This window comes from Brachypodium distachyon, chromosome 1 (genome assembly GCF_000005505.3).
Source record: "Brachypodium distachyon strain Bd21 chromosome 1, Brachypodium_distachyon_v3.0, whole genome shotgun sequence".
NCBI classification, from domain to species: Eukaryota; Viridiplantae; Streptophyta; class Magnoliopsida; order Poales; family Poaceae; genus Brachypodium; species Brachypodium distachyon.
Window position 1 is genome coordinate 32273931 of NC_016131.3, and position 17099 is coordinate 32291029.

The window sequence follows — 17099 nt, forward strand, 5'->3', positions numbered from 1 at the left end:
GTCACCGTCGCCGAGCTCAGCTGTGGCCGTGGTCTTAACGACCTCGCCCACGCACCAAGCCGCGTCGTTCAGGTTGCACTTGATGGAGAGTACGCCGTATGTTGACGGCATCTTCATCACGCCATAGGCGTAGTGGGTTGCCGCCATGAACTTGATCAGCGCGGGCCGACCAATGATCTCGTTGTACGGCAACGGGGTGTGAGCCACATCAAAAATGATGTGCTCAGTCCTAAACGCTTCCCAGGACCCAAAGGTCACGGGGAGCGTGATCCGTCCCATGGGTTGCACCACTTTAGGGTTAATCCCCCGGAACGGGTCGGTGGTCTTCATCTGCTCCAGGGGAAGCTGAAGCTTTTCTACCAGCGTGGAGGACTATAAGACGTTAGAGTTTGAGAGTAATTTGGGGGACTGCTCATATATTTATATCATGGACAGGGTGTACAAATACAGAGAATACAATACGGCTAGGTATATACAGAAGCATAAATACAATTCTAACACTCTCCCTCAATCTGAACCGTGTCTAACAAGTTCAGATTGCGCCAATAACAATCAGACCGCGGAGTTAAGGATGAATTGCGTGATGCTAATTTTGATATGCCTCCAGAAAATAGCTCATGGTCCAGATGGTTTCTCTGGAATCTTCTTTAGAGAGTATGTTGGGACATCATCAAGGAAGATTTGCTGGAGGCGGTGAATAGTTTCTTTTGTCACAAATCTTCTCTGCTTCACCTCCTTAACTCCGCTAGCATCATCCTTCTTCCGAAGAAAGAGGGGGCTTTGGGCATGGCTGACTACCGCCCAATTAGTCTCATCCACATTTTCGCCAAGATTGTTGCGAAGCTTCTTGCTAATCGGCTGGCTCCTCTCTTAAATGAGTTGGTATCTGTCAATCAGAGTGCCTTTATTAAAAGAAGGTGCACCCACGATAATTTTTTGCATGTCCAAAATCGCATCAGAGAGCTCCATGTGGTGCGGGTTCCTTCCCTTTTTCTCAAGCTTGATATTTCAAAAGCTTTTGACTCCATAAGTTGGCCCTATCTCCTGGAATGTTTGCAAGCTATTGGTTTTGGACAAAAGTGGAGGGACTGGATATGTGCGTTGTTTTCCTCCTCGTCCTCCCGTGTTCCCTTGAATGGCAAACCGGGTCCTCCTTTTCTTCATGCTCGTGGGCTGCGTCAGGATATCTTGGCTTGCCGCTCCATTTGAGGAGGCCGAGAAGAGTGCACTTGCAACCCCTCATTGATAAGGTTGCCGGGAGACTTCGTTGCTGGAAGTCAAGCATGTTGTCGGCGGCTGGAAGACTTACTTTGGTGACATCCAACTTGTCTTCCATCTCTACTTCTCACCTGACTGTTTTCAACTTGCCGAAATGGGTGGTCAAGCGGCTTGACAAAATCAGAAGGGCCTTCCTATGGAGCGCGAAAAATGAGGATTTCAACTGCAAAGGAAAAGCGTTGGTTAATTGGCGCACGGTCTGCCGTCCTAAGATTCTTGGCGGCTTGGGTATCTCTGACGCCGAGCGTTTCGGCTGGGCCTTGCGTATGCGCTGGCCGTGGTTGGAATGGAAAGCGCCCAACCGACCTTGAGTTGGTTCCAAGCTTCCTTGTGATGGGAATGCAAGGAATTCTTCGGAGCTTCTACCCGTGTGACCTTGGGTAATGGTGAGAAGGCCTTATTCTGGCATGACAGCTGGTTCGGCGGTGCAAACCTCAGGTCCATTTTCCCTGCCCTTTTAAGGTGGCCACTCGCAAAAATAGAATGGTTCATAAGGAGCTTCTCCAGGACAACTGGATTCGAGCACTTGCGGGGATCTCCACCATCGACCAGCTCATTGAGTTCACCAGCCTCGCCGAAATCGTTGACCAAATCAGGCTGCAACCTCAAGTGGCGGATGACATCTCCTAGAAGTGAACCGCAAATGGTGAATACACGGCGGATTCGGCATACCAGACGCAGTTCGTGGGTTCATATCCTGGTTTCGACGTCTTCAAAATCTGGAAGGCGCGTGCGGAGCGAAAGTGCAAATTCTTCGCATGGTCTATGCTTCATGGGAAAATCCTCACCACAGATAATCTTGCGGTGAGAGGATGGGACCATGAAGAGTTATGTGTGCCCTGCAACCAGGTTCCCGAAACCATCGACCACCTTTGCAGAGCTTGTCCTTTCACTAGGCTTTGGTTTGCCGCGCCTCATTCCATGATCGATACCGCCTCCTCCGTTGATGAGTAGTGGGAATTTGATAGAGCTAGGCTCAATGGAGACAGGAAGCAGGACTTCGACGGTCTTATCTTATATACTATTTGGAGCGTTTGGAAAGAGAGAAACCGCCGTATCTTTCAGCATCAAGACAAAAACGAGAATTAGGTCGCTTTCTCTTGTCATGAGGAGTTTCGGGTTTTCAGGATGGCCATTGGGCCATCAGTTGTGGGTGCTCACGATTTGCGTGAGTAGTCCGTTGTTCCGGGGGGGGTTCTTTCTAACTTTGCCCCCTGTTCCCAAAGTTAGTTGTACTTTTTCTCTACTTAATTGAACAGCAGAGCTCCTGCCCATTTCCTAAAAAAGAAAATATTCACAGATACAAAATCAAAAACAGTTATTTGATAGCTCCACATCCCTACAATTGTTTCAACCGGCAATGCCCGGCGACCGAAATACAGAAACTCACAGCAAGATGCTTGAACAAAATATTTACAGGACGTAAAATCTCAATACTGCAAAGAAGATACAGACTAAAAATGCTGGACTCTGAATTTCCACTCCCCCTTCACGGCATCAAACGATATGAATTCAGCATCTTGGCTCTTGGTCCATTGCGCCAGTATCTCCTTATACACATGGACTGCTGACCCCTCCATTAACTGCAACCCAGTCTTCTGATCGACGCATTTCACATGCATTCAGAAGAGTGATCTCTGCAGGCTTGTTGAGCTCCTGCCCGACAGGTGGTCTCTCTCATCTCTGTAGGCATTAATCTCACGGTCCATGAACTCCACGATGGATGTGATGTCTACCATCCTCACATCAGTTCCTCCATCAAACTTCACACTGCCATAGCCATGTCTACCGACTGTGAAGTCCTTCACATGTGAGCAACAACCTGGCTCCTGACATTCTCGTGCAGCAAGCTCCGCGATTGATGGCAAAGTATAGTAGTCGGCCTTGTAAAGACGAGGTAGCACACTCTCACTGACCACGTTGCAGCCAGGGGCACGAAATGGAGATCTCTCAGTCAGGGGAACATCACCAATATTCACGTTCCCTTTCTGTTCAGAGTTGGGTCCTGATGATGATGAACAAGACATCAGTGACTCGATATGTAAAATATATACGAGGACCCCAGCTATCATGTGAACCCATCTGTGGGACTACAGCCCTCAACACGAGGTCTGAATTGTACCACCAACCCATTTTGGCTGCGCTCTGCAAGACCCAACTCGCATGCCCGTTCCAGTATAGTTTGTGGTAACTTGTGATTGTCAAATGCAGAACAAGGCCACTTGGGGATATGATAAAGTTGTTAACTGTTTAGCAATGTGCTTGTTAAATAAAGAAGTAACAGGGTTGCTTTGTGATGATTTTATGGCATAATATGGTTCTAGAGTATTACTCCTACAGAACAGCAGATCCAAATATTCGGTGACTGATACCTATGTAGTATAAAATTGCGGTTACAGAGAACTTGAATGAAGAACTTCTAATAAAAAGTTACATCCAGTCAAAATTACTGGCGTGTACAATTCTGCGTAGCAGAGCCATTTTAATTTGGCAAAGTAAAAGGATGAGCAAGAACCATGACAAATCAGGTGCAGTGACCACAGATTCACATTACGAAACTAGATGGTTGCAATAAGACCTTGATACTAACCGTATGATGGGGCCACGCCCAGCCCAGGGGAGGCTGGATGTATGCTCCAAGAAAAAACAACATATTATGGCCAACGCATGAAATAAATGGAACATGCATGGTAAAACAACATATGGAACATTACAAGCATTCAATATCCTTAGAAGTACATAATCCGTGCTACACTGAGAGAGTATCAAGATCTCTCTTGAACATTCGGTGATTCTTCCTACCAGGCTACATGTTCTACCAAAACCATGGAACTCCACCTCAGATCTGTTTTCTTCATATATGACATCGAACATCACCAAGTATCACATTGTAACACATCCTTAGCCAGGTTGATGCTCTACTGGCAGACAAGTTTCTCTCGGCGGTTGATTCGTCAGTCAATCTTCACAGAAGCATAGATCTTCCTCACGAACCAGAAGCAAGCATAGAAGCCAATAGTACCAGTCAACACAAAGAAGGCATAAGAAATGATCAGCATGTAACCAAAATATAGAATGCCTGAAACAAGCTTTGTGATCTCCAGCTTATTGAAGAAGTAGAAGATAGCATAAGCAAATAGATATAGAGCTGAAGAGCCTGCTGTCAGGTATGCCCTCCACCACCAATGACAGTCCTCGCTACATAGCTGGAAGTAGCAGAGCACAATTGTGATCTCAGCACACGTTACCAGGAGAATGACAAAGACTATGAAGAGGAAGCCAAAGATGTAGTAGAACTGGTTCAGCCAGATAGATGTGAGGATGAAGAAGAGCTCTATAAATACAGCACCAAATGGCAATATGCCACCAGCAAGTATCGAGAAAGCTGGCTGCAGGTACCATGCTTGCTCAGGAATTTGCCTGGGAATCTTGTTTGTCTTGACTGGGTCCTCAATTGCTGGCTGCTTGAATCCCAAGAAACTTCCAACAAAGACCAGCGGCACAGAGATGCCAAACCAAAGGAGAAACAGAGCAAACATTGTCCCAAAAGGAACTGCACCAGATGATTTCTCACCCCAGATAAGGGCATTCAGGACAAAAAAGACCCCAAAGATTATACCAGGAAACATGAAGGCAGTTTTGAGGGTGATCTTCTTCCATTCAGTGCCCTTGAACATCTTGTAGAGGCGAGATTATGTGTAGCCGGCCAATACACCCATGAAAACCCACGAAAGGACCATAGCAGTCATGAGCCCTCCACGGTTTGCAGGTGATAAGAATCCAAGTAGTGCAAACATCATGGTTACCACTGTCATACCAAAGAACTGCACACCAGTTCCAACATAAACACAAAGAAGGCCTGAATGAACAGGAGGCCTGAAGGCATCACCATGCACTAACTTCCATCCAGTTTCTTCTTGGGCCTCCTCCTGATTGTCTAGCTGATTATAATTTGCTATGTCCTTGTACAGGGTTCTCATCATAATCATGGCTATCATGCCAGACAGGAAAAGGACAATCATCAATGAGTTAATGATTGAGAACCAATGGATTTGACTGTCGCTGGAAAGAAGGTACACGTCCCAGCGAGATGCCCATATGATCTCACTAGCCTCCAACAGGTTGATTACAAATGAATCAACGCGAGAGGAACAAGAAGACCAGTAAGACCATACATTGAGAAGGAAATATACCTCAAAGATAACGTCGTAAGAGAATACAACATATGCCTCAGGGGCCACCTCTTGAGGTGTATGACTACCAGGAGTTATCTTAGTGTTAGCATTGCAAGTTTGCACTGTAGGATTCTTGTCATCCCAGGCACCATATTCATGCTTAATGCTGTATACAGGTAGGCAGCAATTAGACAAATTATCATAGGCAGATGCACCTTCATACAAAATAAAGGGCCAAACAACAATTTCTCCTAAATATCGGTGTGATGAACATCAGCTCATCCCATCAATTCATTCAAAATCAGCTATCCAGTTACATTTTTGCATTGATCTATCAATTCAAAGCATGTCATCTCATCTATTCAATCATATCTCTTTTTTGGTTAAAAGTTTTCTCTTTTTTACACATCATTTCGTCACATACTTCTTAGGTTTTATTGTGTTTAATTTTTAAATGTTAAACAAGAACACTTTTACATTTTTCCATTAGTTTTAATTAATTTGAATAATCTATTTGTGCTTTGTTTTAACACGGTTCCGCAGCAACGCGCAGGCATCATATAGCGTTAGACATGAATAGGTATCCTATACCTGCTAGGAATCACATGGAAGCCAACAATACGAGCTTCTGCGGCGTTTAGGTCTTCATGGTACAAGACTTTAAAACTCAAGTGATTGTTGATATTGTACTTGTCATCCTTGAGCTGTCAATAATGTGGTCAGATTAAATAAGCTGCTTCATAGATATCTGAAAATTCAGAAAGTATCAGCCGACTTGGTGAGATGCTCACCTTGTAGCCAACTCGGTACCCATGCTCAAAGCTTGGTGTTTGGCTTCCTTCCTGTGTCTGCCTAGGGACCACAACTGGGAGATTATCCAAAATCCTGATAGAAAAAGGTTATGAAAGAAACATTGTTAGGCACTGCACTGCAATGTAATATGCATCTGCTAAAATAATTCCACAACTTGAACCAGTCTTGGTCAAAGAAAAACAACTTGAACCAGTAATATAATAAGCTGGCTAGATGCCCACGTTTTTCGACTGGTAATATAATACAAACTTTGAATTTAGAACATACATGTTCACTCGATATTCATCATCAATCTTCTCTTTGAAATTCTTTGCAGCTTCTGGAGAAAGCTTTGTTCGACAAACAACTTTGCAACTCTCATCCCTCCTCATCTTGAACTGTACGAAATGGGAAGTTAAACTACATTAGACTGTTAAAGAAGAAACAGCTTCACATATTATGTGAGCATGCTCCCTTACGCCGTAGAATCTACACTACGGGCAACACCATTTCTAGTGTAACTAATACAAAATACAGGGATAGTATCCTTACATTATAGACGGAACTTTCAATGCGGTCTCCACGAAGGACTTCCCCTAAGTTCTCAGCACTGTTCTTAATCGCCTCAGGTTTGCAGTAGTCCAGGAAATAGTAGTCATATGGAAGTTGTGTTTTTATAGATGACAGTTTGTTGACCTTCACCTGGAGATCGTCATCCTGCAATGTAAATGGTTAGTTAACCTCTGAAAATAACAATGCCTATAGAAAGGAAAAAAATAGATGGAACTGGTTACAGCTAATACTGGAATACCAGAAGTTCGATTATTCAAGTATAGTTAGCTGGTAAGTTGGTAGGTGGCTAACCGCTAGTTAGAAAAAAAATGAGTCATCGATGCAACACAATGAGTGGAGTCTCAAGAACAAGAGGAAACCATCAACTTGTAATTTGCAAATGGTCAAACAATATGCAGACGTTCATCAAGTAATACCAAATGTATTGTGTGTTCTCCTAATCTCATGAGATAGTAACTAAATTAGTTGGCAAACTGAAAGAACAATCATGCACTTGTTCACATGTGGGGCCTATTCAAGTAGATCACCAGACATGCAACAGCTTTAGGCTTTAGCATAACGGTTTTGCTCTTAGGCGACTGAGAAATACCTACTTGGTCGATGATCACAACCTTTTGATTCAATCATCGAGATTCGTGTAAAATTAATGTAGGTTCGATGGATAAGAAAATCTTCATTAGATGGCTACGATTGTTGACTGAGAAATAACTATTTCTTAGGCGACTGAGAAATAGACACTCCCTTAGCATAAACGTTAATATTGTAGAATATACATGTGTGAATAACATCCAAGAAAGTGAACCAAATGATGTTAGAAAATGAAGTGCTACACTATTCATGTATGCCAAGCTTTTATATTATGATGGTATGACAGAATTGGACCTGATGATCCACATGCCACTTTTAGATTATTTGGACATTCTAATCTTGTCCATCTTATCCAACAACTCTACTGCATCCACAAGATTATATTGGAGATTATCTACATAACACACATGGTATGTAAATTTCAAGCATTTCTATCAAAGAATGGTCCCTTTGTTGTAGTTTGCTGCAACCTGATGTTATCTGATAATCCTTAGGCCCTAGCAAGTTAGACAAATATAACACTTGAGCTCATGTCACTTCCCCAAGATTTATGATTGCAGTATTGCAATTCCCGTGAAACCTGCCAACATAAACAGCAATAGGTACCTACAGATTTATCAAGCCTAAACATAGAACTAGCCCGTCCTTGTTCCAAATAACTATAAAAAATGCTATGAGCAATCTGTACAGTGCCTCATTTGTTAATTCAGCGACAAGATGTACAAAAGATGGTTGCGTCCCAAGTAAAATGCACATGACGGAAACCCTTGAGCAAGCGTCAGCAAACGTTTTGATAAAATCTAAAACATCTGGAGCAATCTAGATTAGATTAAAATGAAATTAAACTAAATTAAGCACGAGAACGCCAAGAAGTAGCAAACAACGTACCCATCGAAACTGGTATCCGGTTGATCTTACAAGCAAATCGAACAGCGCGGAGCTAGAATCCCCGGTTCTGATCACATTGGTGTAGACAAGAGGAAGGGGTAGGGATGGCGCTGAGTCCAGTCCAATCGAAAAGGTGGTGTGCTTGAGCAGGGTGACCTCCGCCGTTTGGGTCAACGAAGCCGTACCAGGGCGCTTTTATATCGGCTGATGGAGGAAGACCTTCCACCACCAGACCCTGGACATAGATTTGAAAATCAAGTCAAAGTTTTTTATAACATAAAGTGAGCTTTCTTCGGACACCACTTCTCGGGATGTTTTTTAACCATTAACGGATCACTGCAAGTCCTAGCGGATTCACCTTAAATGTCTGGCTCGGCTCCAGCCAAAGAGGCGGTTTCCAGCGTCGCAGCAGTAGCGTGCTTTGGATGCTCTTTACTGACAGAGGAGACGTGACTATCATCAAAATGATTCTTCTACTAACTGCAAGTGCAAAATGGACAGAAAATGAGTTTAAGGCAACCCATAGGAGAACACCTACAAATGGTATGCAAGACAGTGCGGATAACAATGTAGCACAAAGTTGGGCCAAGAACCTTTGCATAGGCAGAATAATGACCACTCCCAAACCACCATAATGATTTATCACTGCATAAAGTTCATGGATCGGCGTTGCCTCCAGATTTGTGCCTCGCATACTTGCTCATATCAAGATGATGGATGACGGCTGAATGAAAACAATCAAAACATTTATGAAGTGGACAACCAATATCTCGGGCAACCTCCACAAGTCAAGTGTCTTGTTGGCCTGTCTATGCTCATTGCGGCTAGGACAGCACCTGTTGCAGATGCAGGGCAGCAGTGGAAGCCATCAGAAACTGAAGAATGTTGGTACCAGTAGTCCCCCTTCCACATTGCTGCCCCTTGCCCAAAACATGTCAAGTACAGTGCTGTAGTATTAAGGCATTTTTTCAATAAAATTATCTAGAGCTATTGCAGAGTGCACTTTCTTCCATGTAATATGTTCTCGTGACAGTACCTGATCAGCGACGGTCGTAAACATTCCACAACTCCTTACACTGCACAAAGAACAGCAGATTATTACCTAGTAAGGAAAATAAGAAAGATCTGAATACGGTGGTAATTTCAGAGCACTTACAGAGCATGAACATGAAGTGAATGAAGAATGTATTCAACAACATTCGGCAGGGCATCTTCCAGGAGATAATCGATGATATAAATGAGCTCCATGAAGTCATCCAATACCATATTTCCATTATCATCCATCATAACTTCTGGCCCGTGAATGAAGAAGATCCTCATCTGATAAACCAGGCTAGGGAATAGATATGGTGAGCTCCATCCTTCTTTTGGCACTTGGGGATTTTTGCTCTCCCCCTTCTTTTCCTTAAGTTTTTTTAACTCCGTCAGTGTCTGTAGCAAGTTACTTTCCATCCCTACTTGTGTCCAATCGTAATGAAGAGTGAATCTTCTGAACTCTTTGTTCAGTGGATCAAAGAACCTAGGCATTGTATCGGCGACTTCTTCAAGCTTTGTTTTGGCATCTGGCGGAATGCAGCAGCAAAGCTGCGCAAAGTTGACCAAAAGCGCAAACAGCCTAGCCGGCGAGGCAAAAGCAACATTGTTTCTGACTGCCAGCAGGAAGCGGCACCTCACTTGAGGATCTGTATCATAATCGCCTGGTGGAGTAATTAGTAGGTCCATAAGGTGTGAGAAAAAAGGCGGATATCTGTAACCAATAATGCTAAATATCTCCATCAAAACATGGCAAAGAGCACGCAGATCCCTCGATGCATATTCAATGCGAGTACCATCTTCCATTGGTGAATCTTCTAAGAAGCATTTTCCTAAGAAACAAGAACGGTATCCATATCCCAGCAGCCTCCGTAAGAAAGACCATTCAGTAAATTGTCAGTTACCATCAGTACTAGCGAATCAAAATGTGATCTGCCATAATCCTTACAGGGTGTGATGAAGTGGCCAATTGGAACATCTCCCATGGCTTGGCCTGCTTTTAACGGAACCATGTTCTGCAGATGGTGTCTATTTTCGTCCACGAAGCGACGCAGTGAGGTGATTTGCAATTTATGATGTATGCGCTCTATTCCTTTCAGCCGTTCCTGATCAAACAAAGAAAAGGCACACTAAATACAGCTGCGCATATCTATATTTCATTACCAAAATGGTACAGGACAATCGTATATTCGTATACTTACCAATTCGTGGTAATCGATCTGAACGGTGTTCGGGGAAGAACCTTCAGCGTAGTGCACCGAGCTAAAGGGCAATGGAGGAGGTGGAGGTGGAGACTGGGGCAGCGGTGCAGAGATGTGGGGGCTGAGATGTGTAGTTACCGGAGGCAAAGGGCACCCGAGAAACACCCGGAGGTGCAGGTGGAGTCTGGGGCGGCGGTGCAGAAGGGGGGTCACCTGGACGGAGTGGGGGCGAGGGTGAGCGTTCTCCCATGCCAGGGGAACGGAGATTTGTCCTGCGGGGAATCAGTAATCGAACGCCAAACTTTAGGTACTTCCTGCAAGTATGAAAGCGAGACTGAAATCAATCCGAGTTCCATGAACCGCAAAAACAAAAGGCAATGCAATCAGAACACCCATCCAAGGAAAAATTCAGAAGCAGCGACATCAACGGCCGGCCCAAAAATCACAGCGACGCGACAGAAATAGGGTCAGATTCGGGAGCAGTAAACAAAAAATCCACACGAAAAAACAGTCACCGGTACAAAACATGCCACTAAGGCAAAAACTGCTATCAGGGTGGTTCGCAGCACACGCCACCGACTACTGGCCACTGATGGGGTTTCCCACCAGTGTCGTGTGTAAAACCCGCCGTAGATAGGTCATCCCTCAGTGGCGGTCACAGGCACACCCGACACTGATAGCATCTTCATCAATTAAAAAAAAAGCAGGCCCCAGGCCCGAATGGATGAATCAACGAATCAAAAATTGATGAATTAATAAAAAAAATTGATGAATTAATCAACGAATCTCAGACAACAAATTACAAGACAAGCATATCACAAATCGCTGTCTAGCCACACCCGTACAGCCCGGAGGCTTTGTTGAATCTCAAATCATAAACAAAATACAAACTAAACTTGATGAATATATATCCAGTCCATTTAAGATCTCCCTGCTCTTTTCCAAGTCAAGAACCTACACAGTTCAAAGAGATTGAAGTAATCATAAGCATACAAATCACAAGAGATTGAAAATCACAAGCTTCACAAGAGATTAAAAATCACAAGCATCACAAGAGATTGAAATAATCATAAAGGATTGAATAAGAGATTGAAGTAACAGCAGAAGAGAGGGAGGGACAGCGGGACCTATCTTGGAAGAAAACGAGGCCTACCGTGTCCAACTTCAACAGCAGCAGCGGGAGCTGCCCTCCACCGTCGCCGTCGGCCAAGGTCGAGCGTGCCGCCCAGCGCGTGGATCTGGTGGAAACAAGGCCGGGTCCGGACAAGGGATGGCCGGATCCGCCGATTTGGTGGAGGGCGGCCGGATCCAGTTGTTTCCGGCGGCGGCGGGCCCCAAGGTGGCCGGGGTGGCCGTCGTCAGGCAAGAGAGAGGCGGTGGTCGGCGTCGGGACGGAGGCAGGGAGGAGAGATGGGCTCGGGAGGGAGGCAGGTGGGGGGAGAAGGGTATCGGAGAGAGAGAGAGAGAGAGAGAGAGAGAGAGAGAGAGAGAGAGAGAGAGAGAGGTGGGGGGGGGGAAGGGTGGAGTGGGGCTGGGCGTCGCCGGAGCGGGGCTAGGCGGCGGTGGAGTTGTGCATCGGGGAGAGGAAGGTGGCTCGGGGGGGTAAGGAGAAGAGAGAGGCGGCGGCAGGGAGGGAGAAAGGGATTGAGAGAGGAGGATAAGGTTAGGGTTAGGGGGCGGCTATTTGGGCCTCAAACGGGTCGGCCCAAACTAAAAACGCCACCGGTGGCGGGGGTTTTTTATAAAAAAACGCCACTGGTAAGGGGGCTCATCAGTGGCGGGTTTTGAAACAAAAACCCCCACTGATAGTAGGGCCACTGATAGCACCCTAGTGGGTGGTTTTCAATCTCTTTAAAAGCCCGCCACTGATGGGTGGTTTTTTGGTTTTTTGGATTTCACGTGTGATCCATCAGTGGCGTGTTTTGTTTGACCCGGCGGGTTTTAGAGATCCGCCACTGATAGGGATCGCGTATAGCTTGTTTTGTACCAGTGAGGGTCAGATTCGGGAGCCTTCTGCTCGGTAAACATCATCAATCGGTCGGAGTAAATGGATAGTATATGATTTTGATCGGGGGTGTACCTGTGTAAGGAGGAGATGAAAATCTTCCCGGTTTTGGTACCCGAGGCGCTCGATGAACAATACTTGACAAAGGGGATGAACTTGGAGGGGGAGGGGATGGGAAAGAAATCGAGGGGATGGAGATCAACCACTCGCCTTTTTGCTGCTTTCGGGAATACCAGAACATGTGTCCTTGTGCAGAGCAGGGAGGGGTTAGGGAGGGTTTTGCAAGGAGAGAATCGAAGGAAGTGTAAATGCTCCTTCTGTCGCGCCGCTCCCCATACCCGTTGGATCTCTGTCCTGGAAATGATTGATGCCCCAGGCGCGACCGTCACGCGACCCCCGGGCCCCAGTCTGAAAAGGCCTGACCAGGCGGGGGCCATGGGAACGAATCATCACGGACGCGTTTGACGCTTGACCTCGCAACAACGCTACGTCTGGAGTGCCATGGCTGCCGAGCCCTCAAACTGTGCTATTCACATAATTGAGCAAGATCTTCATTTCTTTGATGTTTAGTTGCACCGGTTATGTTTGTACGACAATAAGCATGGTGATGAGGTTGTCCCCCTTGTTTGGGTTGATCCACCGGTAATGGATGACAACACTTCCGATGTGGTTTCTCGGATTCTACGGCGGGAACAAACCCCTGAGATGAACTTGTCTGTGTTTGAGATGCATCATTGTCAGGACAGAGTGTCTCTCTTTGATCTGCCCCTGTCTGAAATGGCCTATGATCAATTCAACCAAATGCAGTTTATGTTGAATGCACTCCAGCTCATGCAGCATCATGATACCTGGACCAACAGGGGTACACAAGGTGGGTTTGCTAGTGCCAAAGTCTACCCCCAGCTCATTAATCACATTGTGATCCCTGATACCATGCTGTGGATTTGGAATTCCTGTTGTCAGCTCAAACATAAGTTTTTTACATGACTGATGATCATTAACAGGTTGAATACCAGAGCCATGTTGCAAGAGAGGAACCTTATCCTGCCTGATTACTCTTGTACTCTGTGTAATGGACACCAGATTGAGACTAGAGATCATCTCTTCTTTCAATGTCCATTTGCTCTTGCTTGCTGGAGGTATATCTGTCCACCTTTTATACCGCATAACAATGTTCACCGCAACATCATGAACCTCAAAGAGCTGCTTGGTGTGCCATTTTATATGGAGATAATCACACTTGGATGTTGGAGCATCTGGAAGACTCGCAATGACTACATTTTCAATCATATCAGGCCGTCACTTTATAGATGCCGGAGATTTTTTTAAGGAATAGCTGAATCTGGTCTTCCACCGTGCCAAGAGAAAGGATCATTCCAGCTTCAAAATCTGGATTGAAATTTTTTAGATGATTTTGTTTATTTTCCTGATAACTCTTGGTTATCAGTCTTTTGTACAGCACACCTACCTTTTAATATATTTGCAGTAGATCATTGATCTACTGTTCCCCTAAAAACAAAACCCTGAGATTGAGCTCCGTGAAAGACATTCTAGTATTCTACATCCCCTCCACTCGTTCCCCATTATTTCATCCGGTGCATGGTCATATGGGGATGCGCCGTGCAACATTTCGTTTGGGTAGAACCGGCTCTCGGCCGCATTCCCAAACATCGCTCCCACAAATTTGTTTTGTCTTACTGATAGTGGTGGCCCGCGCTGCTTTTCAGCTTCATCCAGCGCCCCCGCTAGCCCCCCTGCGAGTAGGGAGTGGATTGGGGGCGCCAAATAAATTCTTGGGGCACACCAGCTACCTTTTGAATTTAGGGAAGTGTACTAGGTGGGTGTTCAGTGCCGGCGCCCCCATTTAACATTTGGGGGCCTTTCGTGGGGCTGGCTGGATATGCTCTTAGGTCCAAATGCCAGATAGACCGTACTCGAGAGAGCCACCCGCGGGCATCAACTGGTATGGACCTTTGACGCCCTCTTGAAGACTGCAATTGTGGTATTTTCGGATCTCAATTGTCGATGGATGTTCAATTATCAATTTTATTTGGGTTATCCTTTCCAGCTTTCTTGTATTTTCCTCTGCTCTTAAGAGCTGCGAACCACGATGTACTGTGATTGTTAACGTTAATATATCGCTCTGTTAAAAAAAACCCGGTGCACCGCAACTGGATCCGAGGCGCAGACCGGTCTGTTTTGGCGCATTACTGGGGCAACTCCAGCGGCACGATCCAAACGGGTCGCTTTCTGCGTCTGTTTTGGTCCGTATGTGTTGCGGGCCGGACAGAAAAAGGCCCCAGTCCGGTCTTCGTCCATTTGGGTCGGGCTGGGTGTTCAGGAGGGCCACCCATTTGTGACCGTTTGATACAAATTCTTAACACAAAAAACTATTGTAAATCATCCAAATAATACAAACCAAATGTTCAGAATTATTACAAACCATCCAATACAAATAATGTAAATAAACAAATATAGTCCAAACATTGAAATAAATAGGAAATCCACTCCTGATAACATGCTGCCACAAATGCTCGACCAAATCATTTTGGAATTGGTTGTGAATTGCCCGATCCCGAATTTTATGATGAGCATCGATGAACTGTTGGAAGGATGCCGGTCCAGGTTGAGGTTCAACCAAATCACCGCGAAAATCCCACTCTTGATCATAAATGGAATCATCCCGCTCGTTCTTGACAATCATGTCGTGCATGATCACACAAGCAGTCATCACCTCGGACATGACCTCTACATCACATGTTCTTGCAGGATGACGAACAATCGTCCAACGAGCTTGTAACAATCCAAATGCCCGCTCAACATCCTTCCTAGCACTCTCGTGTTCTTTAGCAAATCTGCATTTTTCTCTCCTTGCGGCCTGCGGATGGTCTTCTCAAAATCTTCGCCTTTTGGTTTGACTCCCTTTTCCAAAAGAAACGAAGTAAACACACACTTAAAATCTTCGCCTAAAAGAGCAATGGAAGTAAACTTACACCTAAAATCTTCGCCTTTTGGTTTGACTCCCTTTTCCAAAAGAAACGAACAAACTGCACAGTCAAGTACCTGAAGAAAGAATTTACGTACATGATATTTCTTACTAACATGAGAACAAAATCATGAATGAAAGTTGTGTTCTTGCCTAGGCAACTCATTTATTCTTGACTCTCTTGTGTAAATAGCAGTCCGACCCAGTGATGGCGAAACCTTTTCAAGTTCTGTCTTCAAACCATGTAGAAATACATGAAGAATAATTAGCATAAACTCTAAGGCCATAGAGCAAAAGATATGTGAACCAAGTAACCAACTTTAAAAGGAGGTATCATATCAGCAGAAGTGAAAAACTACTTGTAAAAAATAATACTTAAAACATAAATGAATGATACTTACATGCTTCGGTCCTTCATGAAGGTGGTTCACCTCATGAGATATATGACACTTCAGAGAATAAACTGACTCTGCCTCTGAACTCCCCTCGCCACTTTCTCATCTGCACAGTGTACCCTGCAAATAAAAATCATCACTAACAAATAGCAGTACACTAGAGCATTCTCAGCTTTATTATGAATAACTACAATATATTTAGATAAGTAATCCAGCTGCCTTGTCTAAATAACACATGATCATTTGTATATGAAGTACAGGAAACATCAACATAAGCTTCAGATCTGTTTGTGGACATGTTGTATTGTATCATCAGTTTTACAGGGGACTGCAGTAAACTCAAATGCTCTATATCGTTTCGTATTCAGGAAATGCAAGAGAAATCCTAGTAATTCTAATAGGTGTGTAAACTAGCGTTATCAGCATAGGTCCCGTGCACTGTACAAAACCACTGGCAATACAGCACAGTATCAATCGTACAAGAAAACGAACATATAAGAAGCATAAGACAGCTCTGGGAGGAATGAAGAGAGAACCTGCACACAAGACCAATCCCCAAAAGTTCCTTCATCTGACTGGCAGTAGGTTCACTGTCAAAGAAGCCAAATTGTATTAAACGGAATTGCAACCCATACACACCACGAGAATGCTAACATGATCAGTAACACTAAGGTGCTGCTCAAAGGGGGATCACCCCATGGGAGAAAGGGAAAATGAATACTGCTCCACAATTGCATTGTGCGTGACTACCGAAAATAGGGATCTTTTACGTTACAGCAGGGACGAATGAATATAAGCCCTTCATTATTCAGATCTAAGGGCTGAGATAACTCAATAGTAGGAGTCTAAAGGTAGTATTTGGTGGTAAAAGGACATAACGGGGCAGAATCTCCGACAAACCCCGCACGGTCTAAGTTTTTCCTTTTTTATGGAAGCAGAAGCGGGCGCAGCTGGTTCGGCTTCTGCGTGGCTTATAGGGTTCACGCGCGTGGCTTACGGGTCGACCCCATCGACCGGCGGCTGACCCAGTCCCGTGCGCCCCCACCCTCCGCAGCCAGCGGTTGTCTGACCTCGCCAGGGCGGAAGCGAGCAAGAGGAGGAGCACCGCGGCTGCGGCCGCCGGCGATGCCATAGAGTTCGTCCTCGGGCTGCGTTGAGGAGGGAGGCGAGGCGGGTGTTTTACCC

At 45.1% G+C, this 17099-nt stretch overlaps 1 protein-coding gene across 1 annotated transcript; it reads right to left on the reverse strand.

Annotated features, from left to right (window-relative positions):
- Nucleotides 1–3946: 3946 nt before the first annotated feature.
- On the reverse strand, nt 3947–10961 carry LOC100834152 (transmembrane 9 superfamily member 7-like). The gene is given in 12 exon segments (XM_024457595.1): nt 3947–5390; nt 5472–5619; nt 6045–6157; nt 6245–6338; nt 6534–6643; nt 6798–6962; nt 8295–8529; nt 8653–8774; nt 8888–9370; nt 9451–10194; nt 10276–10432; nt 10529–10961. Coding segments are annotated over 5 exon segments (1617 nt in total). The 5' UTR covers nt 6638–6643; nt 6798–6962; nt 8295–8529; nt 8653–8774; nt 8888–9370; nt 9451–10194; nt 10276–10432; nt 10529–10961; the 3' UTR covers nt 3947–4232.
- Nucleotides 10962–17099: the final 6138 nt, after the last annotated feature.